This window comes from Phoenix dactylifera, unplaced genomic scaffold, assembly GCF_009389715.1.
Source record: "Phoenix dactylifera cultivar Barhee BC4 unplaced genomic scaffold, palm_55x_up_171113_PBpolish2nd_filt_p 000138F, whole genome shotgun sequence".
In the NCBI taxonomy this organism is placed as follows: Eukaryota; Viridiplantae; Streptophyta; class Magnoliopsida; order Arecales; family Arecaceae; genus Phoenix; species Phoenix dactylifera.
The window spans coordinates 1,096,820-1,117,622 of NW_024067694.1; the positions used below are offsets into that span (position 1 = coordinate 1,096,820).

General features: G+C 38.0%; 2 protein-coding genes across 4 annotated transcripts; one reads left to right on the forward strand and one right to left on the reverse strand.

The window, feature by feature from the left end:
* Positions 1-3,850: 3,850 nt before the first annotated feature.
* On the forward strand, positions 3,851-8,598 carry LOC103697011 (probable WRKY transcription factor 57). 3 transcript variants are annotated; one of them, XM_008778771.4, is made up of 4 exons: positions 3,857-4,455; positions 6,331-6,498; positions 7,076-7,449; positions 8,198-8,598. In XM_008778771.4, exons 1-3 carry the CDS (start codon positions 4,085-4,087, stop codon positions 7,437-7,439), a joined length of 903 nt encoding a protein of 300 aa, XP_008776993.2. In that variant the 5' UTR covers positions 3,857-4,084; the 3' UTR covers positions 7,440-7,449; positions 8,198-8,598. The 3 variants fall into 3 exon arrangements, with proteins under 3 accessions (XP_038972700.1, XP_008776993.2, XP_008776994.2); XM_008778772.3 differs by having other exon boundaries at positions 3,863-4,455; positions 6,355-6,498; XM_039116772.1 differs by lacking the exon at positions 6,331-6,498 and having other exon boundaries at positions 3,851-4,455.
* Positions 8,599-10,156: 1,558 nt separating this feature from the next.
* Positions 10,157-17,266, reverse strand: LOC103697010 (zinc finger protein 346-like). Its single transcript, XM_008778770.4, has 3 exons — positions 16,450-17,266; positions 12,440-12,616; positions 10,157-11,100 (listed from the first exon to the last, which is right to left on the reverse strand). Exons 1-3 carry the CDS (start codon positions 16,813-16,815, stop codon positions 10,567-10,569), a joined length of 1,077 nt encoding a protein of 358 aa, XP_008776992.2. The 5' UTR covers positions 16,816-17,266; the 3' UTR covers positions 10,157-10,566.
* Between the last annotated feature and the right edge of the window lie 3,537 nt (positions 17,267-20,803).

The following is a 20,803-nucleotide window of genomic DNA, read 5'->3' on the forward strand; positions in this document are numbered from 1 at the left end:
CCATACACAGTGACAAGAGTACTCCAGATCTATCATTGACAGATTCCCAACATTGATCACCAACTGATGATGTACTGTAATCAGAGCTATCTTGGTTGTGGGTGGGACATGACACAGTTCAGAAAAGTCACATTTTTTTTGGTAAGTGGGTGGGATTTGTATCTAGAAAGAATGAGCAACACATTTGTAATAGTATAATTAATGCAATAGGCCGTGTGCACTGTCGCAGTTTTGCAGCATAAGATCCAATGATCCTATGGAAGACGTCAACAGAAACATCTCGGCTACGACTGACGCGAGAGGAGATCGATCCGCTTCAGTAGCCGTAAACGAGAAACGATTCATCTGACACGATGAATCGTTAGGAATGCGAGTCCAAGCGTACAGCATGACTTACCTAAAATATTTGAAGGCCAAGTCAGGCGTACTCCATGCATACCCCACCTCTCTGTCTCTCTCTCTAACATACGCCTATTATGAAATGAATAACTTGGGACGAAAACAAAGAATACTCTAAACTTAGTTAGGACCGGCATATGAAAGAAGAAAAAGGAATAAGTCCCTGTTTGATCACGTTAATGCTGACCATCAAATAGTTCTAACATTCGTTTATATATATTTTGAATAAGTCCCTTTCAGATATTATTTATCAACATTATCTTTCTGAGCCTAAGTGGGGGTTACACTGGCCTGACTTAATTACTTGATCAGGTGCCCAACCTGGGCCTAAGACTCCAAATAATAATTAAACAGAAAAAAAGAAAAAAGAAACATGAAACAAAGCAATCACTTCAAAATTTATTATCATAAGTCCTACCTCAGAGATGGTTTTATGATGGAAATGGTGTAGGATATGAGCATCAAGAGGATCATGCTTAGGAATAGGGAGAACTCTTTAGGTTAAAATTAGCCAGCAGTGCTTATTTCTACATATCTTTATGGATAGGGAGGATCAGCAAGAGGAGCGATATGTTAAAAAACACCATGCATATTTAATCAAACTAAAGTTATCTTAAATCAAAAGTAAATGTCCTAAAACTAAAGTTTCTCCATGGCCGTGCATGGTTTCTTCTTCTGCTTCATTTCCTCTCTCTTTCTCTCTCTCCAGGCTAAAGAAGCACCATACAACCTGATATCCAGGGTGCAGCCAAAGGCTCATCCAGTTGAGGTTTGTGGGTTCCGGATGTGAAAGCCTCCCGATGAAGTAAACAGGTTCTGAAGTATCTAATTCACCAAGTGGGCGCGCGAATGAACGCACCTGCAGACAAGAGCCCTTTTTCTCCTTTTTCAAAAAAGCCATGGGTAGATCGGTGGTCCACATCGCGCTTTTTCAGATCGGTATCTCTTTGCATTTTATTATTTCTGATTTCCTGAGATCTCATCGCCTTCAATCCACGTACAGCTAGCAGATATATATATATACATATATACATATTCTAGCGGCTTGTCATGCATAAGAATTAAGATTCTACGTGTGCTAAAATGGCTCCCACAGTTGCTAAAGAAATCTTCACTAATGGCATGAAAAGAAGACAAGAAAGAAATGTACAAACCTCCTCGATCATCCACCAGTCGTATAGATAACAACCATGGTCTATAATATTCGAAGCTGCGATACATCACCATGTTGCAAAGATATCGTTGATTGTTATATCCGTGTCTGATTAATTGCAAGCACTAGACAACTAGTATATTGAATGGTCGCCATCATCAACAGCACTACCGACAGCATCACTAAATAAAGTGATAAGAGTGGGAAAAGAGTTCACCCTGCATCAAGGTGCGTGGTATGTGATCGCTTGCATCTTCCTTCAAGGAATAGATAGAGAAAGCCTACTTGCATGAAATTGATGGACTAATACCTCTAGCTTCCTGTCTGTGCATCAGAGATCAACAATAATAATAATAATAATAATATGGGTCATAAAGTACACCACGACGAGTTATGGTCATGTCATGCTCATGCTTAACGAGAAATGTGGCCATCTTTGCAGGGTGAGGATGTAACTGGGGAGGTTCAAATTGATCGCAGGCATGTGGGAGGATCGAATGCTAAGCCTAGGGGAACAGTTGCAGCAGGTACATGTACAATGCAAATTAAATACGTACTAGTTTTTATTTTGGTGGAAGCACTCGTCATGGGTCATGTAACCAGTCAACCCTTACCTCATCCTATTTATTCAATCCCCACAAGCTTCCAAGCCTTTCCATTTCAATAGGAAAGCTACCTCTCCCTTGGCATAGGCCTTAAAGCTATTTTTTCCTTGCCCCTTGTGTTAAAAAAGTGCCCTAACGCCCATTTCCACACAAAAAAGGCCATGGTAACACCGTAAGGAGCAAACCAAGTTAAACAAGTGGTCATTTGACTTTGTAAAAGCGCAGGCATGGAAGAAGTGCATGTTGAACCTTTCAGACTCTTGATTTTGAATCCAAGTTACCCTCATCATGAACTATGACTTGTTCTTGTCCAACCCACCTACGTACAAGGTCAGGGGTGTATCTTTCACACGAAACGGAACAAGGATTCACACCGTTGGATCATCCACCGGTCACTTCGAGATCCATGCAGGAAATGCTTGAAGAAAGTTAGAGCGCTCTAAGATTTGTGCAGTGAATGATCCAATAGTAGATTCGTGTGAAGATGAATTCTTTCGAAAAGATACTACTTTAGTGAGACAGCCTATGACTCGTTCTTGTATAACCTATCTACATGGCCTTTATCTTCCACGATCAAACTAGCTAGCTAGCTCCCACCGAGCTGATCTATGACTTATTCTTGCGTAACCTATCTATATCTTCCTTAAAATTCCACACCCATTTCTAAACTTTTGCCGACCCGGTCTGTTCTCTGAATCTTAAGCTCCACCTTTCTTATAATATTACACCATTATTGCAAATAATGAACCTTATAAGAGTAAAAAAAATCTATGGCCATCAGATTTCAGGACCATTGGTTCCACTACATGGAGCTTGGAATGGCAGCCTCGCACAGTTGCGTGGGTTGGGTTGAGGAGGCGTCGTGAGAGGAGCGTGGCCTCAATAAATGCAGCGGAAAGCGACGGGCTTTCGTGCGGCCCAAGTTAGGTTTCAAAAGATTCGTGCTGGGCCCCACGCCCCCACCACCTATCCTCCACCGTCCCCTCCGATTTAACAACTCCTCGCCGATCTAATCACCCCCAAAATCCGACCAAATCCCCCCTATTAACAAATGTCATTAATTTATTTAATCACCAACCACACCTGTACTCCATTTAGGACCACCGACTCGTACGGTACACCATCCGCAGCCGTCCAAGTTCCCGTCTCTCGATCTCATCCTTTGATTCCAAACACCCCATCGCCATCTTAGGGAACGGAACGGAACGGAACTACCTTTTGTCCTTTCTCAACAGGCCGCTCGCTACGGCATTTATCAAATAGCCGAATCTTCAACCCCGCCGCGGCCTTGAGCGCGGACGCGCGGACTTTATAATGCGTGCACGTCAATCGCGCAGAAAATTCGTGCAGACGTGGACGTTAAACTTCGTGTCCGCCAATCGTCGAACAAGACACGAATCATACAGCCTGCCGATTGAATACTTTATCATAGCGTGATACTCCCGATCCAAACTGCTCCAACTTTAATACTTTAATTAACTAAGCTATTAAGCTAATTGTTCAGGAACAGTTAAACTTAATCAAAGCAACAGGCGGGTGGTTTTGGCCGCGAGTGTAATTATTTTATTATTATCAAATTAGCGGGATTAAATGACTTTTTTTTTATAATAATTTTGTTTCTTTATCTGGATTATTGACGAGAGGACGGAGAGCGAGCTTCGAAAAGTTCCAAAAGCCCTCAACGCGTTTGCTCCAAACCCCGAGAGAAAGAAACTAAAAAGTATTAAAGAATAAAAAAAATAAAAAGCGAGAGCTCGGAAGGAGAGTGGTACTTAGTAGAAGACTCGAACTAAAGAGAAGGAGAGAAATCGAAACCCTTACCTCTTTATCTCTCCTCCGACCCTCCGTCTGCGTCTCTCCTCGCCGGACCGCACCGGATTCCCGAGCTTGCTCGCCGGAGGATCAAGAATTTTGATCGGAGCCACTGATGGAGGACAAGAACCGGGCGCCGCGGGGATCCGGCGGGTCCGGCGGACCCGGCTGGCCATTCCCTGGCGACGGCGGAGGGATCTTGTCCCTCGACGAGATCTGCGGCGGCGAGAGGGAGGAGGCCAGCATCCTGAGCGAGTTCGGGTGGAGCATCCCGCTGGACTCCGGCCCGATCGGAGAGGACGACGACGGGTTCTCCGGGTTCGGCCTGGAGGGTGCCCCGGGGCCGTCGGAGACGGTGGTGGCGCCTCCGGAGGCCAAATCGGATCAGCCTGCGGCGGCGCTCCCCGCGAGATCCAGCGACGCGGTGTCCTCCAGCTCCAGCGAGGAGCCCCCGCCGGAGCCCGACGAGAAGCCGGCCGAGACAGCGTGAGTACTATATATATAAGCCTATACACTCTTTAGCCAACGGTTCTCCGGCGGGTGGTAAATTCGTAATAAGATGAGAGGTTAGGGCCAAATTTGGGAAGGTGGAGAGTGAAAGAGAGAGAGAGGGAGAGACGAAGCAAGACCGCGTGGTGAAATTCTCCGGGATCCATCGCGTGGGGAAGGGCAATATCGTAAATTAGAAGGAAGATCTTGGGTTATCCTAGTGGGTGCAACACGGCCGTCATTGCGGCGGGAATTCCGTGTTTCGAAGATTACGCGGTTTCTTCTTCTTTTTTTTTTTCTCATTTTTCCCTACCTGACGCATCGCGGATAGATTGTAATACTATTATTTAACAAGTAGGCTATGTTTTTTATGACGTTTGTTTCATGCTGAAAGTAATAGAACAGACCAGAAAACAAGGATCTCTAAAGTGCACTACTAGTAAGTATGTGGACTAATTCTTGCATGATATATTCATATAAACGTTTTTGTGACGTATAATTGTGTGTATGCATCCATTATATGCACCGTAAGGCATTTAGTTTTCATTTTTTTCTCTTTAATTAGATTGTTTCAGGACCTGATGCAATGCAAACAGCTTAGGATTTCTGTATGAGAAATAAGGTTTCTACCACCAAAAAACAAAAAGAGAGAGAGAGAGAAATAAAGTAAAATGGAGTATATTAAATGTACAAACAGTTCTTATACATTATATGGAGCAGTCAAGAGTTTTTACGTTTTATGTTTCCGATGTGCGTGCTACTAGAGCCGATCCTCTAAAGAAAAATAGTTATACTTCATAAGTTTGTTTTCTATTAATTTATAAATATGTGAATATGGCAAATAGAAGGAAAAAGTAATCAATATGTTTGCTTTTTTTTTTCCTTGAGAAAACGATCGGGGAAGATATCATCCAGCTTCAACATTGTTGCTTGTTGCTATAAGTTCTCACAATGGCTTTCTTCATTTTCTTTATTAATTTATTGATTTCATCAGACAGAAAAGCAATCATTTGTTTGGTCATTGTGAATATTGCATAACTTGTGCTTATTTTTCTGATCCAGTTTGATCATGATGATCATATACATCTTTTACATATCGCATAAGAAATTTCCTCTAGTTCAATGTTCTCATGCAGTGAATACATATATATTTAAGTTTCTCAGGAAATTAACTCGATTATTATGACCTTAATATCGGGACTATAGTCTTAGAGTCATCATTAGCTCTTCTTAATTCTGATCTGTAAGTGTTATGTTCTTTAGTTTATATGATGATTCTTACTATTTCTACTAAATTAAATTTCTTCCTGGACACTTTTATGTGGAGATTCAGTTTGAATTGTTCGTCCAATCTCCCAGATGAAATTTTCTTTAGGCCTTTCTCTCAATTTTTTGCTATATATTTATGGTTGACTATCTGATGTAACTATAACAGTTATAATTTAATGTTTCTTTCTTCTCATGGAATCATTTTTTCTCTCGAGCTAACGTAGCTAACTAGATATTGTTCATTTCATCCTATTATCTCAGTTTATATACGTATGATATTGTCATTGTAAGAACTACTTTCAAAAATTGGTCAGATAAGAATATCACTGGAAGATCTGAAACCTTATCACTGGATAAAAACCACAATTCTTATTTTTATTCTTATTACTACTTTTTTGTATATTTCCGACATTTCTGCACCATTTTGATGTTCTGTAATAACTCCTGGTTCGTTACCTGCAAAAAGATAAAAAAACACAGTCTATCTGTTAAAATGGCTCTGATCAGCTTCCGAGTTTAAATATTTTGGGTGCAACTCGAGGCTAATCCATAATTTAGATTTTGTATAATTCACAAAATTTTATGGAGTTCATTCATTCATAGGACGCAGTGTCATTCTGGCTTCAGGAATAAAAGTACAAAGAAGGGGCAAAAACGAAGCCGTGAACCAAGATTTGCCTTCATGACTAGGAGTGAGATTGATCATCTGGAAGATGGCTACCGATGGAGAAAGTATGGGCAGAAAGCTGTGAAAAACAGCCCATTTCCAAGGTTTACTTGCTACTTATAACAACCACTTTTTTTTCAATTCGTTGGATACAAGTTCTCCGGTTTGCTGCCAGTTCTAGATGACAATCTTGACTTTCTCCTTTCTATTCATTTTTCTTAAATATAAAATGGTTTCTGATACATGTTTCTTCTACGAATTATCAGTATATGTTAAATGCCTGAAAAAAATTTTGTCCACCTTTTAACCTTATAAAAAAAAAATCAGCTTTAGCTCCTTGTGGTCATGTTTGTGAGAGAGATCCAAGTTTGACTATTGTGTACTTTTGCATTTTTCTATTATGCTGCTACTAATGCTGTTACTTTTTGGATTTTTTTGTTAATCAGCTTTTAACTTTATCCTCGTTGGAAGATTTGTCATGTCGTACTATTCCCATTCTGACCCGCTATTCTTCCATGAACATGCATGTTAGAGACTTAGAGATATACTCGTGTGTATCATAGAGCAATGTAACAAGAAACATTTACCTGATCGAAGTAAAACCATCAGTTGGTAAGATGCGAAGTAGTGGGAGAAACAGAAATTCATCAAAACCACTGTAACTCGGTGGCTGCTTTGCAGGAGCTACTACCGATGCACAAACAGCAAATGTACGGTGAAGAAACGCGTTGAGCGATCGTCCGAAGATTCCACCATTGTGATCACCACGTACGAAGGCCAGCACTCCCACCACACCGTATCCTTCCCTCGTGGCAGCGTGCATGCTCAGAATGCAGCAGCCTTCGCCGAACGCCTCGCCGTATCAACTCCACAGCTATATCTACCAGCCATGCAGTTCCATCAGAACCTCGCAGTGGGTGCAGGCCAGTTGCTACAAACCCCCCATGGGGAGCATCAACCATCCTTACCAGCGAGAACTTCGCCGCTTCCCACTGATGAGGGTCTGCTGGGTGACATGGTGCCACCTGGGATGAGAAACAGATGAGAATAACCGGGTATTTAAAGACTCTTCTAACCTCTATTTGATTTTTGCTTCCTTTAGAACCAAGATAACAGTAGTCATCACCACCTTGTAAGCAGTATTGCTGCCATAAGACTCGCCATCATTTCAACTAGGGGCTGTAGTTTTAATCGGCAGGGATTTCAGAAATAGCATCCACGCAAGGGTTAAAGATACGTACATCTGAAAAAGGTGCACTTTGCTGATAAAGAACATAAAAGCAAAGGTGATGTTATGTGTAATGAAAGAATTCATCCAATAATTGCTAATATGATGGTGGTGGTGATGATGGTACGTAAAGAGTAAATGCATCTGGTGAGCTGTAGTTGTGACATTGATAACAATTTTAGTCGTTCTTAGATAGTTTTGATCATGATCCCCTCCAGACGTTGCCTTAACTGTGGCTTGTGCATCTCCCATTTTGGTCGGTACGCCATTAATCTCCTTAACTTTCCTCTTGTTTCTGTTTCTTTGTCCTGAAAATTCTAGCGTGTCTATGCAAAGGTGTCTTCTAATTGTTTGTTCCTTTTCCTATGCTTCTTTTCGTCTACATTATCATTTATTTTAAAAGTGGATTATAATCAAATCTACCATGAAACGTCATTACACCCACATACCACTGCGTAAATGTCGCAGTAGCAGCACTATAATTTGCTGCTATCTTATCTTTTGTCTATTGTTTTGATATAATCTTATGCCAGGTGTACTGACTTCTCTCTGTCGTAATATAAAAAATCATGCAGGTTGTTGCAGAGGAATAGCATAGCAGGATCATCCATGTCCATGGAGGCTTATATATATATGCATGGAGCTTTTTTTCCCCCTTTCATGTTAGCCTGGCACAGGTCATCACATGGAGCAAGGATAGACAGAATGGCTGATCCATATGTAACACTCGTATATATTAACTATAGCTTGTGTAGGCATTGATCTTTTTAGTTTAGACCTCTACTAATATTTGGCAGATTTTGATGCCACATTCCTGCTACTTTTTGGGCTTTTTCTGGTGGTCTTTTAGATATACAGCATCTGGTTATATTGTGTACTTATATAACATTTGTAGTACGTACTAGTTAATTTATTCACATCTTCAGTTGCCAGAACCCTTGAAGGCTTCTATATATATATATTCTATTCTTTTCTTTTTATCCTCTCTATTTTCTCAATGTTTTAGGGGATCATTTGATGGAACTTGGAAAGAGAAGAGGACAGGGGACGTGGAGAGAAAGGTATAATGACGTACGTAACGCTCTCAGCCCCTGAGTTGCTGAATTCGAGGGAGGGACTCTTCCTTCGCTTCCGTTTGGTGATTGCTGCGTTGTATGGATTCGGTACGACCAGGGAGTGTGCGTGACATGTGGCGAACTCTCAGAGCCGAGGAGATCTTACGTCCAAGTCTTTGGATTTTGGGATCTCTCTCTTGCATTATTTTTCTTTTGTTCTTTAGTATAATAATAATCCAGCCAGCAACTACCCTGTCGGTGTGGTCCAACCAGGATCCGGCTGGGGACATCACTCGGTCCGGGTGGTCCAACGATCATAATGGTACGTAACTCTTATAGGTCTATTGGAGTCCGGGTGGGCTCATCCAAAGTAGGGGAGCAACGGAGTAAAGCTAACGGATGGATATCAGAATTGGATGTGGTTCTAAGAATTCGAGATGATATAATGTTGAATTTAGAAGCCACTTCATTCTGAATGTTGCTTCCAATCACATGCTGCCACGTCATTGCAAAAGGATTATACCTAAAGGTTTCCTATGAAACAGAGTTATTCATTGGATATGATGGTCCACATTGCAAGCATTATTATTTCAGCAAACAATCCTTTCAAGTTTTCTTAGGGTAAGGGACATTGATACAGAGGACGAGAAAGGAGAAATTAGGGTATAGAGTTCGGGTTGTCAGTTTATTAGAGACAAATTAAGATGAATGAACAAATAACTATGGTACTTTCATCTCCCACAAAATTAGGGCTAAGATTGATCGTGTGCATTACATGCAACTCCTGCTAAAGAGATTGGAATTTATATTGTTATGGTCTAGGAGAAAGCAAATGAAGCTGCAAACACAAACCCAATAAGCCATGCATTATTATGATCGAGTAGCACCATACCATGTTGCATGTAATCAATATTATCAGCAGCAGGTAAGGCCTGTAACTGGGAGGACGATAAAGCAGAGAGGAGAACAAGGACCTCAGCAAGCCAGACTTAAGGGTCCTGTTAGAAGATTAAATGAGTCTGGGCAAATAAAAATTTAGGGTACTTCGTATCTATAATCCTTCTGTTTAATAAGATTGGTGACACCTATAAAAAGAAGACAGCATTTCCTACCGATCAACATTCCCAAGTAGCTGCAAGCAATGTAATTTACCACTTACAATTATAAATTAATTCCCAACCTAATCAAGAAACAGTGTACAGCAAAACTAAAAACGTGATGTTGATAAATGCTGGCATAATTTTCATAACCTGCAATTCACACTAGAATTGCATGACAACAACCATACCTTCCAACAACTCTTCTTACACAACAGTCACTGCCCAACCACATATATCACACCAGGTTGCTTCCACAAGAAAAAGAGCAGAGCAGATTGGGATAGGCAAACAATTCTTCAATACCGGTTGGAGAGATGATCCCAGATAGTGAATTTGTGCATTTTGCTGACTGCATGCTCAGGGGACATGTAGATGAGCTGAAAAAATGGAAGAAATAGGGCACCATGCGATCTACAATGATCTTAAACCTGAATTCTGGACCTTAAAGCATATCTGACAGTGTCGAGCCTAATTCAAAAGTAAGTGTTTGAAATGCAACATGAAAACCAGAATGTGAGACAACATTCTTAGACATACATGTTTTCAATTGACATTTCCCTTGAAAACTCATATTCCAAAGAAACTTTACAAGTATCATGCGGCAAACTATTAGCTGCAGGTTCCAACACCCAATGGCCTGGTGGAAACTGAATTCAACTTGTCTTTCATATCTGGTAGCCTGAATGGGATCATGACCTAAAAGGGGTTTAGAATATGGTTTGATGAACCATTAAAGAAAATAACAATCCCCAAGAGTCGAGATTGTGCCTTTCACTATCCAGACTGAACCTAGCTAAAAGTTGCCTCCTGTTGTTTCTTTACCATAGCAAGGTGTTTCTGCCCTGCAACATGTAAATCAAAGACTTTCTGGCTGTTGCAAACAACATTGCAAAGAGAGCAAACTCTAACTGCAGCTGCAGTTGCTCCTCCTTCCAAGACCTTTCTTTTCTTTGTCTCCAAATCCTGCTTGGATGCTGGGACTACCTTTCTCTTGATTTGTGCATCTACAACTTTATCTTTGTCAGTCACCACATTTTCCTTCCCAGCAGTCATCACTGGAGCATTCATGGGCTTTGGTGTGATGGACTCCTGCAGCTTCTGCAAGTTTCGCATATGTTTCTTGCCCAGTTTGTGGCTGTTGAGAACTTCTTGGCTGTTACAATCAATTTTACAAACCTCACAATACACAGATTTGACAACCTTGGGAGCCATTTTCAAGCCCTTGCTTATTGCACTTTTAAATGCCATTTGTGCTACTTTGTTAGTCCAATTTACGGGTTTCACAGGGATGGAGGCCAGCCCACTGGAACTTCTTCCTAGTGCCTTCAAGAAGAAATTCATTAAGATCAAATTAAAAACAACAACAGCTTACATGAGAGACAACAAAAATGATTGTTTCAAAATATGCAAACGACTACTAGAGTAATATCACTGCAATATGTGAATTCAATAAACTGATAACATTGAGAAGACAATATATATGCATTAAGCATTTGTAAAATAAATTAAAATGGTATAGGGATATACAAAATTCACTCTGTAGTCATGTTTTCTACATACACATACAAATGTATGCATATAGGCATACATCAAATGAGAAGACACATCAAACTCAAGGTGCAAGAAGACAGCTCAGTTAATTACAGATAACTATTATATGATGCATACTGAAATACATGCATACAAAGACATGAAAATAATTACACATTTAACCATGCATATCAACAAAACAACCATATGAGAGAACAATGACATATGCATACAAATATAAGGGCAGGGAGATAAAAGTAAACTCTTCAAACAGGGATATGAATTTATTATTTGTAAGGAAGGCATCTATGTTGGTTCATGCTTTTTTTAATTTCATATTGCCACAAATACCATCAACTGCCAATTAAGCCATGGAGCTATGTGTAGTTACCAAAACAACTCAACTGAAAGCTGATAAGCATTAGGGGAAATCTAACTAATATGTACTTTGATGAGTAGCATTCCTATGCAAAGATAATTTGTTTAAAAACTACAATTCTTAAAAAAGGACTTCCATTGAGCTAATATTAATTTATACATAAAGCAGATACTTTGTGTTGCTTTTTCAAGCTCAGAAAAGGTTAGCAATTATTTCTCTTTCTTCTTGATCAGGGGAAAAAATATTTTACAGCCTATGTGAACTAAACATAATATTGATGTCTTGTGTATCATATCCACATAGGCCTGTAACAAGTTTAGCTTATTAAAAACAGCCGAACACGAGACATTTCATGGTTTTGTTTCATTGAGCTTAAGCCATTTTTATACACTCATAGTTACAAAATATGCATCAGTTCATAAAAATAAGCAGGTGATTGCTGGTTCAGTATATAACAGGGAAGAGGATAAATACACCAACAAGGGCCCAGATTACCAGACACTTATATCAGCATAATCTAAACATAAGGTATAGAATTACAGCTGAAAGTGCAATAAGTATGGAATGGGCATGGATAGCAAGTGCCAGAGATAAGAAAGTAAAGCCTATAACATCCTATGCACTCATCAATTAAAGAGAGCATGTTCCCACCCCCGAACAGCCTCCTCAAAATTCTGGATGCATCACTGAAGAGCCATATACATAAAAGCATGTAAAACCATCATAAGAGTCAATGATGAGTATCTGTTTTACCTTCATGGCATGCTTTTCTCCGGAAAGATGTGAAGCAAAAACTGTGTCACTATTGCAGACGACATTGCACACCGTGCAAACTCTGACAGAGTCAGCTGCGGCACCTCCCTGAATAAGCTTCTGTTTCTTTGTCTCCAAATCTTCAAAGGTTTTCTTGGTACTGACAGCCTTCCATATCTGACAGGTTAAAATGCGCTAATCATTTCCTATGCATGTAAGTTGAACTTAGCACACAATATGTACCTACTTAATGGTTGTGAACAGCATGAAAGTAGTGATACGTAAACCCTAACCTTTTGCTTTCTAGAAACTCAATGGCATCTCCAATAAACAATAAAAGACAACAAATCCAAATGTCTGACTAAGCTAAACACTGGACATGTGATGGTTTTTGTCCAGAACTGTTTGCAGAAATTCACAGAAAACTAGGAAAAGGAAAAAGGTTGCTATGCCAACATATATGCACAAGTGCGCGTACATATGAAACCTGATAACAACAGACATTTATATAGATTATCCAACAGACATGAACACAAGTACATAGCTGGTACAGTCCTGGTGCATCTAGTCTGAACAGTTGTGTATAAGACGGATGAAGTGAACGAAAAAATAAAATAAACTACGTAAAAGATGAAGCATAAATTTGCATTAGTAATACTCATAAACATATAGCCAGCTAACGAGTATGTTTCACATGAGAGAAACAGTAGTGTCAGAAAAAAATAAAATGAATAAGTTTAACATCAATAATCAACTGACAATTCACAAATTTGCAAAGTAAAATTGCATGGATAACCACTACAAGTAGGGAAATTTTTATAAATGTAATACAATAGGTATTATGCAGCTCATTGAGATATGAAACGACGCAAACTGTTTAGTTGATTTTCAGAAACATCAAACAGATGGACTAAAGGAGATGGTTAATGATGAGAATTTGGCAATTGAGAATATGTAGTTAATGAATCATCAACGACATAACAACAAAACCACTAGCCCAAAATAAGGCTGAAAATTCTTGAAACCAACTGCTTCAATATCCAGACAATCAGAACCAGTATAGTTTTTTGAATGTTCTTGAGTTTCTTAAAATGAAATTATGCATTCATTGGTTAGCAAATGCAGATCTCTTTACAGATGGAAGAGAAGGAAGCTATGAATGTAAACCACCAAGTTGAGACAATCAAGGCTAGTTGCATATATAGTTGAGAAGTTTAATGGAGCACAAACACTGGTTAATCAACAGTACAATCCAACAGGAACATTTAAAATCTTTTAGTGTCATATCCAGAACTGATCAAATCAGACCAGTGCCCCTTCATGCATGCCCTGTAGCTACTACAGAAAGCAAGGTCTGTGTTTAGATGATATAACAAGAAATTGCTGTTTCAGCAGTAACAAAGTGCTACCTCAGACTAGAAAAGCTAGGCATTTTCAGATCAAATATAATTCCTCATTAATGCTAAAGAGAGAAAAACGAGTTCTGATAAATGTTACTCATAGAAAAAAAAGAGATAAAAGCAGAGGCATGCATATCTAACTCTGAGGCGCTTTATACTTTCTTTTATATTTCTGGAAAGCTTCATATTATCAAATCCAAAAAGAGGTGTAATAAGGAGGAAAAAATAACACAGAGTTCTAATTTCTGGTTTAAGATTCTCTCAGATTTCTGGTTTAAGGACATCATATGATTTACCAATGTATGAGTGTTAGATAAACAGCTTATAACCAGATGTTCACTCTTCGATTTGGTAGCAAATTCAATTCAGAGGAATCTCCAGAGTCTGGACCAGAATGGTTAGGAACTGCTACGAATTACCAACTCCAAATGCATGTCACATCAATTAGGTAGCAAACCCATCCATTCACCATTCTCCAAACATCAAGATAGTTCCATGTGTCAACCATAAGAAACATGATGAATCATCATGTTTCTTTCTTTTCTTTTTGTTTTTCTATTTTCTTTTCTTTTTTCTATTCCTTTTTATGTTTAGCAGAAGATCCGTAGGCAATGGGGCTACATAACCGGGCTGGCTCTTCCCCAATTATCCTAATGCTCCAAACCCTGGTAATTGCAGGATTTAAGCCCAGGTCATTTAGTATAACAACAAAAGACTTTACCAGCTTGGACAAGTGGCACCTTGCCCCATTGTCCAAACATCTCATGTAATATATGTCTAGATATATCAAATTTTATAAGAAGATCATGCAACTGATGGTGCAATTTTTTATTCATATATTATTAGAGGTCGAATAAAATATAGGGCAAAATTATGGGGAGAATGAAAATCCATTAATGAAATTAAATAAGAAATACTCTAAAGCAATATCTTCTATGAGAGGGGAAAAATTTCCAATCTTAAGGTTATAAAACCACAACACAATTTGGTGCACAAAATGTTATAGAACACCTTACATGACTCAACTTACCAATGGAAGATTTCCTTTGATTATGGATATAGGGACATCCATAATTATCATTTACATCAACAGATCCAACCAAAAAGCTTCATATAGGGCACGCTTAGCAAAAGATCATCTCATGTGGGGTTTAGGGCATATGGGTGAAAATGGAATGGATAATGTCTTTCCACATCCATTTCCATAGCCAAATCTTTCCAATCTAGATAGAAATATTAGCATCCAACTAATATCCACATTTGTATTCTTATCCATCAAAGAAAAGTGGATATGGAGATAAATACACAACTATCCCAGTCGTATCTAAATATCCAAATCCATTATATTTGGAGGGTTGTATTCGTGTCCTATTAAAACAAATATGGGTATGAATTCTAATATCTGACTAATATCTATATCCATGTTGGTGTTCACCAAATAAAAATGGATGATGAATATGGATAGACTAATACTAATTCATCTTTAGTCCCAGACCAGGTCAATATAATATGCCTAGATTTGCTAGGAAATACCAAAACTATCATATCAACATTACTCTAAAGATGAAAAGTAAAGATACAGGGACATGTTAAGAAATTACAACTGCTTATATTAAGATGATCCACCACCAAACTAAAGATGATGAGCAAAACAATTTAACTAAGGAAACAGCTTTCAAAAAAAAAGAAAAAAAAAAGAAAACAGTTATAGATATATGAAAGGACTACAGAATATCAAGTTCCAACTAATGCCTTATGATCAATTGATCATCAAATAGATGGAGCAAATCAAACAGCCCTATGAAGGACTAAGTCAGAAACAACTCCATGCAAATTTTCTTCTCACTAGTTGCTCCATCAACCATAACCTTAAACTCCTAATGCAACTCAAATCAGCATATAACAGCTGTAAGCCAATGTGGGAATGAAAAAAATGCAAACAATGGTCATTTACATTTCCAACATGTAGATTAATATCCTGCTGTCAACATTGTACAGAACAATATCTTTTTCTCTTTTTTGAGAATATCATAATAAAATCATAAATGAAGCTGCGGTTCATGAGCAATAACTAAGGAAAAGTATACATGAAAAATGCTGTTCCTCAGGCAACGCAAAATTAATTGATTTCCAAATGATAATACCTCCATTCAATAGTGCAAACTTGACATAAAAAAATAAATAAAAAGAAGAAGAAATGAAATTATAAATAAACAATTAAAAACAATGCAATGATAGGCCTGATCAGCGAGCCTCATCTACCGCAAAGATTCTCATTCAAAAGAATATTTTTAATAAAATAAATGAAAGACACAACCAATGCCATGAAGAAAGATCAAATTTATAAAGTCGAAGTAAAAAAAACACAAAATAAATCACTAAAAACCCACCGAACTCAACAACAAACACTAGAATTTCCCAGATACCTAAAAAAATAATCACACCCCTTCCAAATATAAATTAGCGGGAAAGACAATCTCCCAATCCAACCCACGAATCCTAGATGATGGACGGAGGGAAAGCGTTACAAACTATAGCGGGAACAAATAGTGACAAAAAAACACATGAAATTATTATAATATAAAGAGAAGAGCAACCGAACACACTCACAGCTCCATAGCTAGTATGCGCCTCCCCTCCTCCGGGGCCATAATAGTACGACGTTAAACCCACCCCGCCGGCCGCCACCGGCGCCTGGATGTAGGGGTAAGATCCGGTGAGGTAGCCCTCATAACCGCCATCATGCGCAGCATAGGGGTCCACGCCCGGAGGACGGAGGACCCTGAGATCGGCAGAGGGGGCGGAATTATCGTGCCCGACGGTTGGATATGGGTCAGGGTTAGGGTTTGATAGGTATGAGTAGGAGGGGCCGATGTAGGGTTGGGGATGGTGCGCCGCCGCCGCCGCCGACGCCGACGCCGCCGCCGCAGAGAGGTTGTGGCCACTCTGGTGCGCCTGCGGGAGTTTGTAATCCATCAGCCAGGCATTTGCTGAGAGCGAAGGGAGAGGGGAATTTTTCCCTCCCTGGATTTTTCTTTTTTTTTCCTTCTCTTCTGCTCTCTATTTTGAGGCGAAGGGCATAGGGAGCGTTACACACGGGAGAAGTAAAAAAAAGCGAGGGGGAGGGTTTATGAATTATCTTTAGGGGCCAATTGGACTTGGGACCGTTGGACACAACAAATATAGCCTACGGGTTAACCCAGTTTAGGCCCTAGTAGAACTTTTGAATGTAGGGTTTTTAAAAATTTATCTTTTTTAAGTAGAGCATTTATAAAAAATAGTTTATTATTTGATAACTATATTTCTAAAATGTTGTGGTCCTTTAACATGTCTGATACCATATTTTGATTGATCGGTCGTTTATTTGTCAGTATATGGCATTGGATGTACTACTGGCATCACGATTCAAGAGTAGCGGCAGGAAATTAGACGAAACTGATCGAGTAATTGGAACCAAAGGTTAGAGGGGTACGTCAAACTTATCTTCCATCATATAATGTAATATATTATATTTATAGTATAATACAATAATAAATTAATTTTCTATCGTCTCGATGATTGTTGTATAATATAACATAATATTAACTTATTTAACATAACATATTAATGTATTATGATATAATATAATATAATATAATATTTATAGTATAATACAATAATAAAAATATAAAATATTATAATTATTAGCGTAAATTAATTTTCCACCCTACTGACTTACAAAAAAATATTTTGTATAATTATTCTATTTTATTATGGATATTTTGGTCCAAAAAGAAAAAAAAATATATTATAACTCAAAACAACTTTTTGATAATTTATAAAAGTATTTTTTTCGAAAAAGCTCCAAAATGGAGCTTTTCCCAAAAAGTTGTTTTAGCTTTCTGGAAAAGCTAAAATAGTTTTTTGAAAATTTTACCAAACACCCCCATTTTATCTAAAAGTGCTTTTGGAAGACCAGAAAGTACTTTTTGACCCTCCAAAAGGTCGAGTAGAGCTTTTGAAAGTAGACTTTCTGAAGTAGAGCTTTTATAAAAATCTATTTGTTGTTTGATAACTACAATTCTGAAGTATTGTGTCACTTTAACATGTGTTTGGTAAACAAACTGAGAAAGTATATACTTTTATCATAAAGGACATTGAATAGTATTATACAACAGAGCGTAATAAAATATAATATATATTAATACATAAATATATGATATAGTATAATATTACTGTAATATAATATCATATTATTATAATATAGTAATATAATATTGTATACTATAGCATAATAATTTAATACAATATTAAATTATTTAACATAACATATCAATGTATTATGATATAATGTAATATAATATTATATTTATATTATAATACAATAATAAAGATATAAAATATTATAATTATTAGCATAAATTAATTTTTCATAATATAATAAATTTCCTAACTATGTGATAAAATTAGTTAAACAATTATTAAAGAGACATTTTGTATAATTGTTATATTTTATCATGGGTATTTTGGTCCAAAAAATAGCTTTTTGACCGACCTAAAAGTACTTTTTTTGGAAAGCTCTAAAATGGAGCTTCTCCCAAAAAATAGTTTTTAGCTTTCTGAAAAAGCTAAAATAACTTTTCGAAATTTTTACCTAACATCCCTATTTCATCTAAAAATGCTTTTGGAGGGCTAGAAAGTGTTTTTTGGCTCTCCAAAAGCTCCCCCAAATGGGGCCTTAGGCCTTGTTTGGAGGAGCTATTGGCAGTAAAGCCTTTAGAAGTAGAGTTGTTGAAAGTAGAGCTTTCTGAAGTAGAACTTTTATAAAAAGCTGTTTGCTGTTTGGTAACTACATTTCTAAAGTGCTGTGGTACTTTAATATATGTTTGGTAAACGAACTAAGAAAATACTTTTTATGACAAAATGACCATTGAAGACATTACATAGTATTATACAATAGATCATAATAAAATATGATATATATTAAATATTAAATATACTATATGATATAGTATAATATAACTGTGATGTAATATAATATTATTATAATATAGCACTATAACATTATATACTATAGGATAATAATTTCATATAATATTAAATTATTGAACATAACATATCAATGTATTATGATATAACATAATATAATATTACATTTATAGTATAATACAATAAGAAAGATATAAAATATTATAATTATTAGCATAAATTAATTTTTTTATAATATGACATAATATTAAATTATTTAACATAACATATTAATGTATTATGATATAATGTAATATAATATTATATTTATAGTATAATACAATAATAAAGGTATATGTTGTGGTTGAAATCTGGCCTCAGGGTGACCATGCCAGAAGAAGCCGAGGAGATATCGGTCGGGACGGAAAAAGAGGGCCACCTCCTGCGTTCCGGGGTACCTGCACAAAGCCTTGGCCGGAGATTCCGGCGAAGGCCCTCCTATGGCTAAGTTAGCTGGGCTTTTGGAGAGATTTCTCAGTGCTTTAGATGGCCTCTTGTAGTTAAATAATTTATAATGGCTTGCCGAAGGTCTTTTCCCTCCTTTTTATAGGGTGAGGATCTTAGCCGTTACCTAAAATTTCGAGTCAATTCGTGATCAGTTGGCCATCAATTAGAGGCGGCGTACAGCACGAAGATCAATCTTGTGGGTGGAGAATTCGGAAGATATCTTTCCGGATTTGTTCTGAGGGTCTGCCATGTCATTCCAAACGGAAGTAATCAAGGAAGTTCTTAAATGCATCGTGTGCGCACTCATGCTGAGGTGTTACCTAGTGGTATGCAAGGGACCAATCATCAATGCCCTGCCCTCCGAGGCAGCTGTCATAATGACCGACCATTAACACCGCGATCCAAAAAGAACTACTGAGGGAGCTTCTGGTCTACTATGTGGCACGATCTGACCACTCGGCCGCATGAGCATGGGATCTGCGGGATCTTCGATGGGATCAAGGTTAACAGGACCGAGGTTGGGCCGAGGTCAGTTCGGCCTTTGGCGGGCTGAGGTCGACTTGGCCTCCTCCTTTGAGGTCGGCTCGGCCTTTGGTGGGGCCAAGGTCTGCTTGGCTCTTGGCGGGGCTGAGGTCAACCTGGCCTCTAGCTGAGGTCGGCTCGGCCTTTGGCGAGCTGAGGTCGGCTCGGCCTTTGGCGAGCTGAGGTCGGCCTGACTCTGAGGTCTACTCTGCCGGAATTCGGTAGCTTCATGCGGGAGTAGGACGATCCATTTGCCTCCCATCAGTATACAATATTATAATTATTAGCGTAAATTAGTTTTTCATAATATAATATAATATTAAATTATTTAACATAATATATTAATGTATTATGATATAATGTAATATAATATTATATTTATAGTATAATACAATAATAAAGATATAAAATATTTTAATTATTAGCGTAAATTAAATTTTTACCCTCTTATGACTATTTATTGTTGGGAAATGTGTCCTAAAGGTCAATGGCTAGTCTGTTGATGATTGAGATGTATATGAATTAATAAATAAGAAAAGTTATTTGGCATTTTTCATTGCATATTTTGTACATCTTCATAAACTCATGTAATGTGATGAAAAAAGTTCGAAACGAAAAAGTGCATCCCATGTCTTTCTTGGGATGCAGGAAAAAGTCCTTAAAACTCTTATAAATAATAAAAGAGGATTTATCTACAAGTCCTTAAACCTGTTCACGATGGAACGATATGCTATTACTAGAACAATAGCATTATTAAGAATAGGTCGTTGTATGCCATATTTGTTGGTTGTCCTCTTAACCAAGGAGTGTAGAAACACTAGTATGCCACACAAGTGAAGTGTAGGAGTACATTTCACTGAACGTGATCTGATCCAGAATACTCTGCTGCCAGGAGATGTTTCGAGTGGATATGGGTATAAGTATCCCTCCGACCTGAGATCGCCATGGTGACTAACAAGCAACTCATTGTATTTTGGTACCGGACTAT

Bases quoted from the DNA above. Each gene is read 5' to 3' on its own strand.
- LOC103697010 (XM_008778770.4), bottom strand. From the start codon at position 16,815: ATGGATTACAAACTCCCGCAGGCGCACCAGAGTGGCCACAACCTCTCT. The intron at 12,617-16,449 runs GTGAGTGTGTTC...TTAACCTGTCAG, and splicing joins CGCATACTAGCTATGGAGCT to ATATGGAAGGCTGTCAGTAC. The intron at 11,101-12,439 runs GTAAAACAGATA...TTCTTCTTGAAG, and splicing joins GAGAAAAGCATGCCATGAAG to GCACTAGGAAGAAGTTCCAG.
- LOC103697011 (XM_008778771.4), top strand. From the start codon at position 4,085: ATGGAGGACAAGAACCGGGCGCCGCGGGGATCCGGCGGGTCCGGCGGA. The intron at 4,456-6,330 runs GTGAGTACTATA...ATTCATTCATAG, and splicing joins GAGAAGCCGGCCGAGACAGC to GACGCAGTGTCATTCTGGCT. The intron at 6,499-7,075 runs GTTTACTTGCTA...GCTGCTTTGCAG, and splicing joins AAAAACAGCCCATTTCCAAG to GAGCTACTACCGATGCACAA.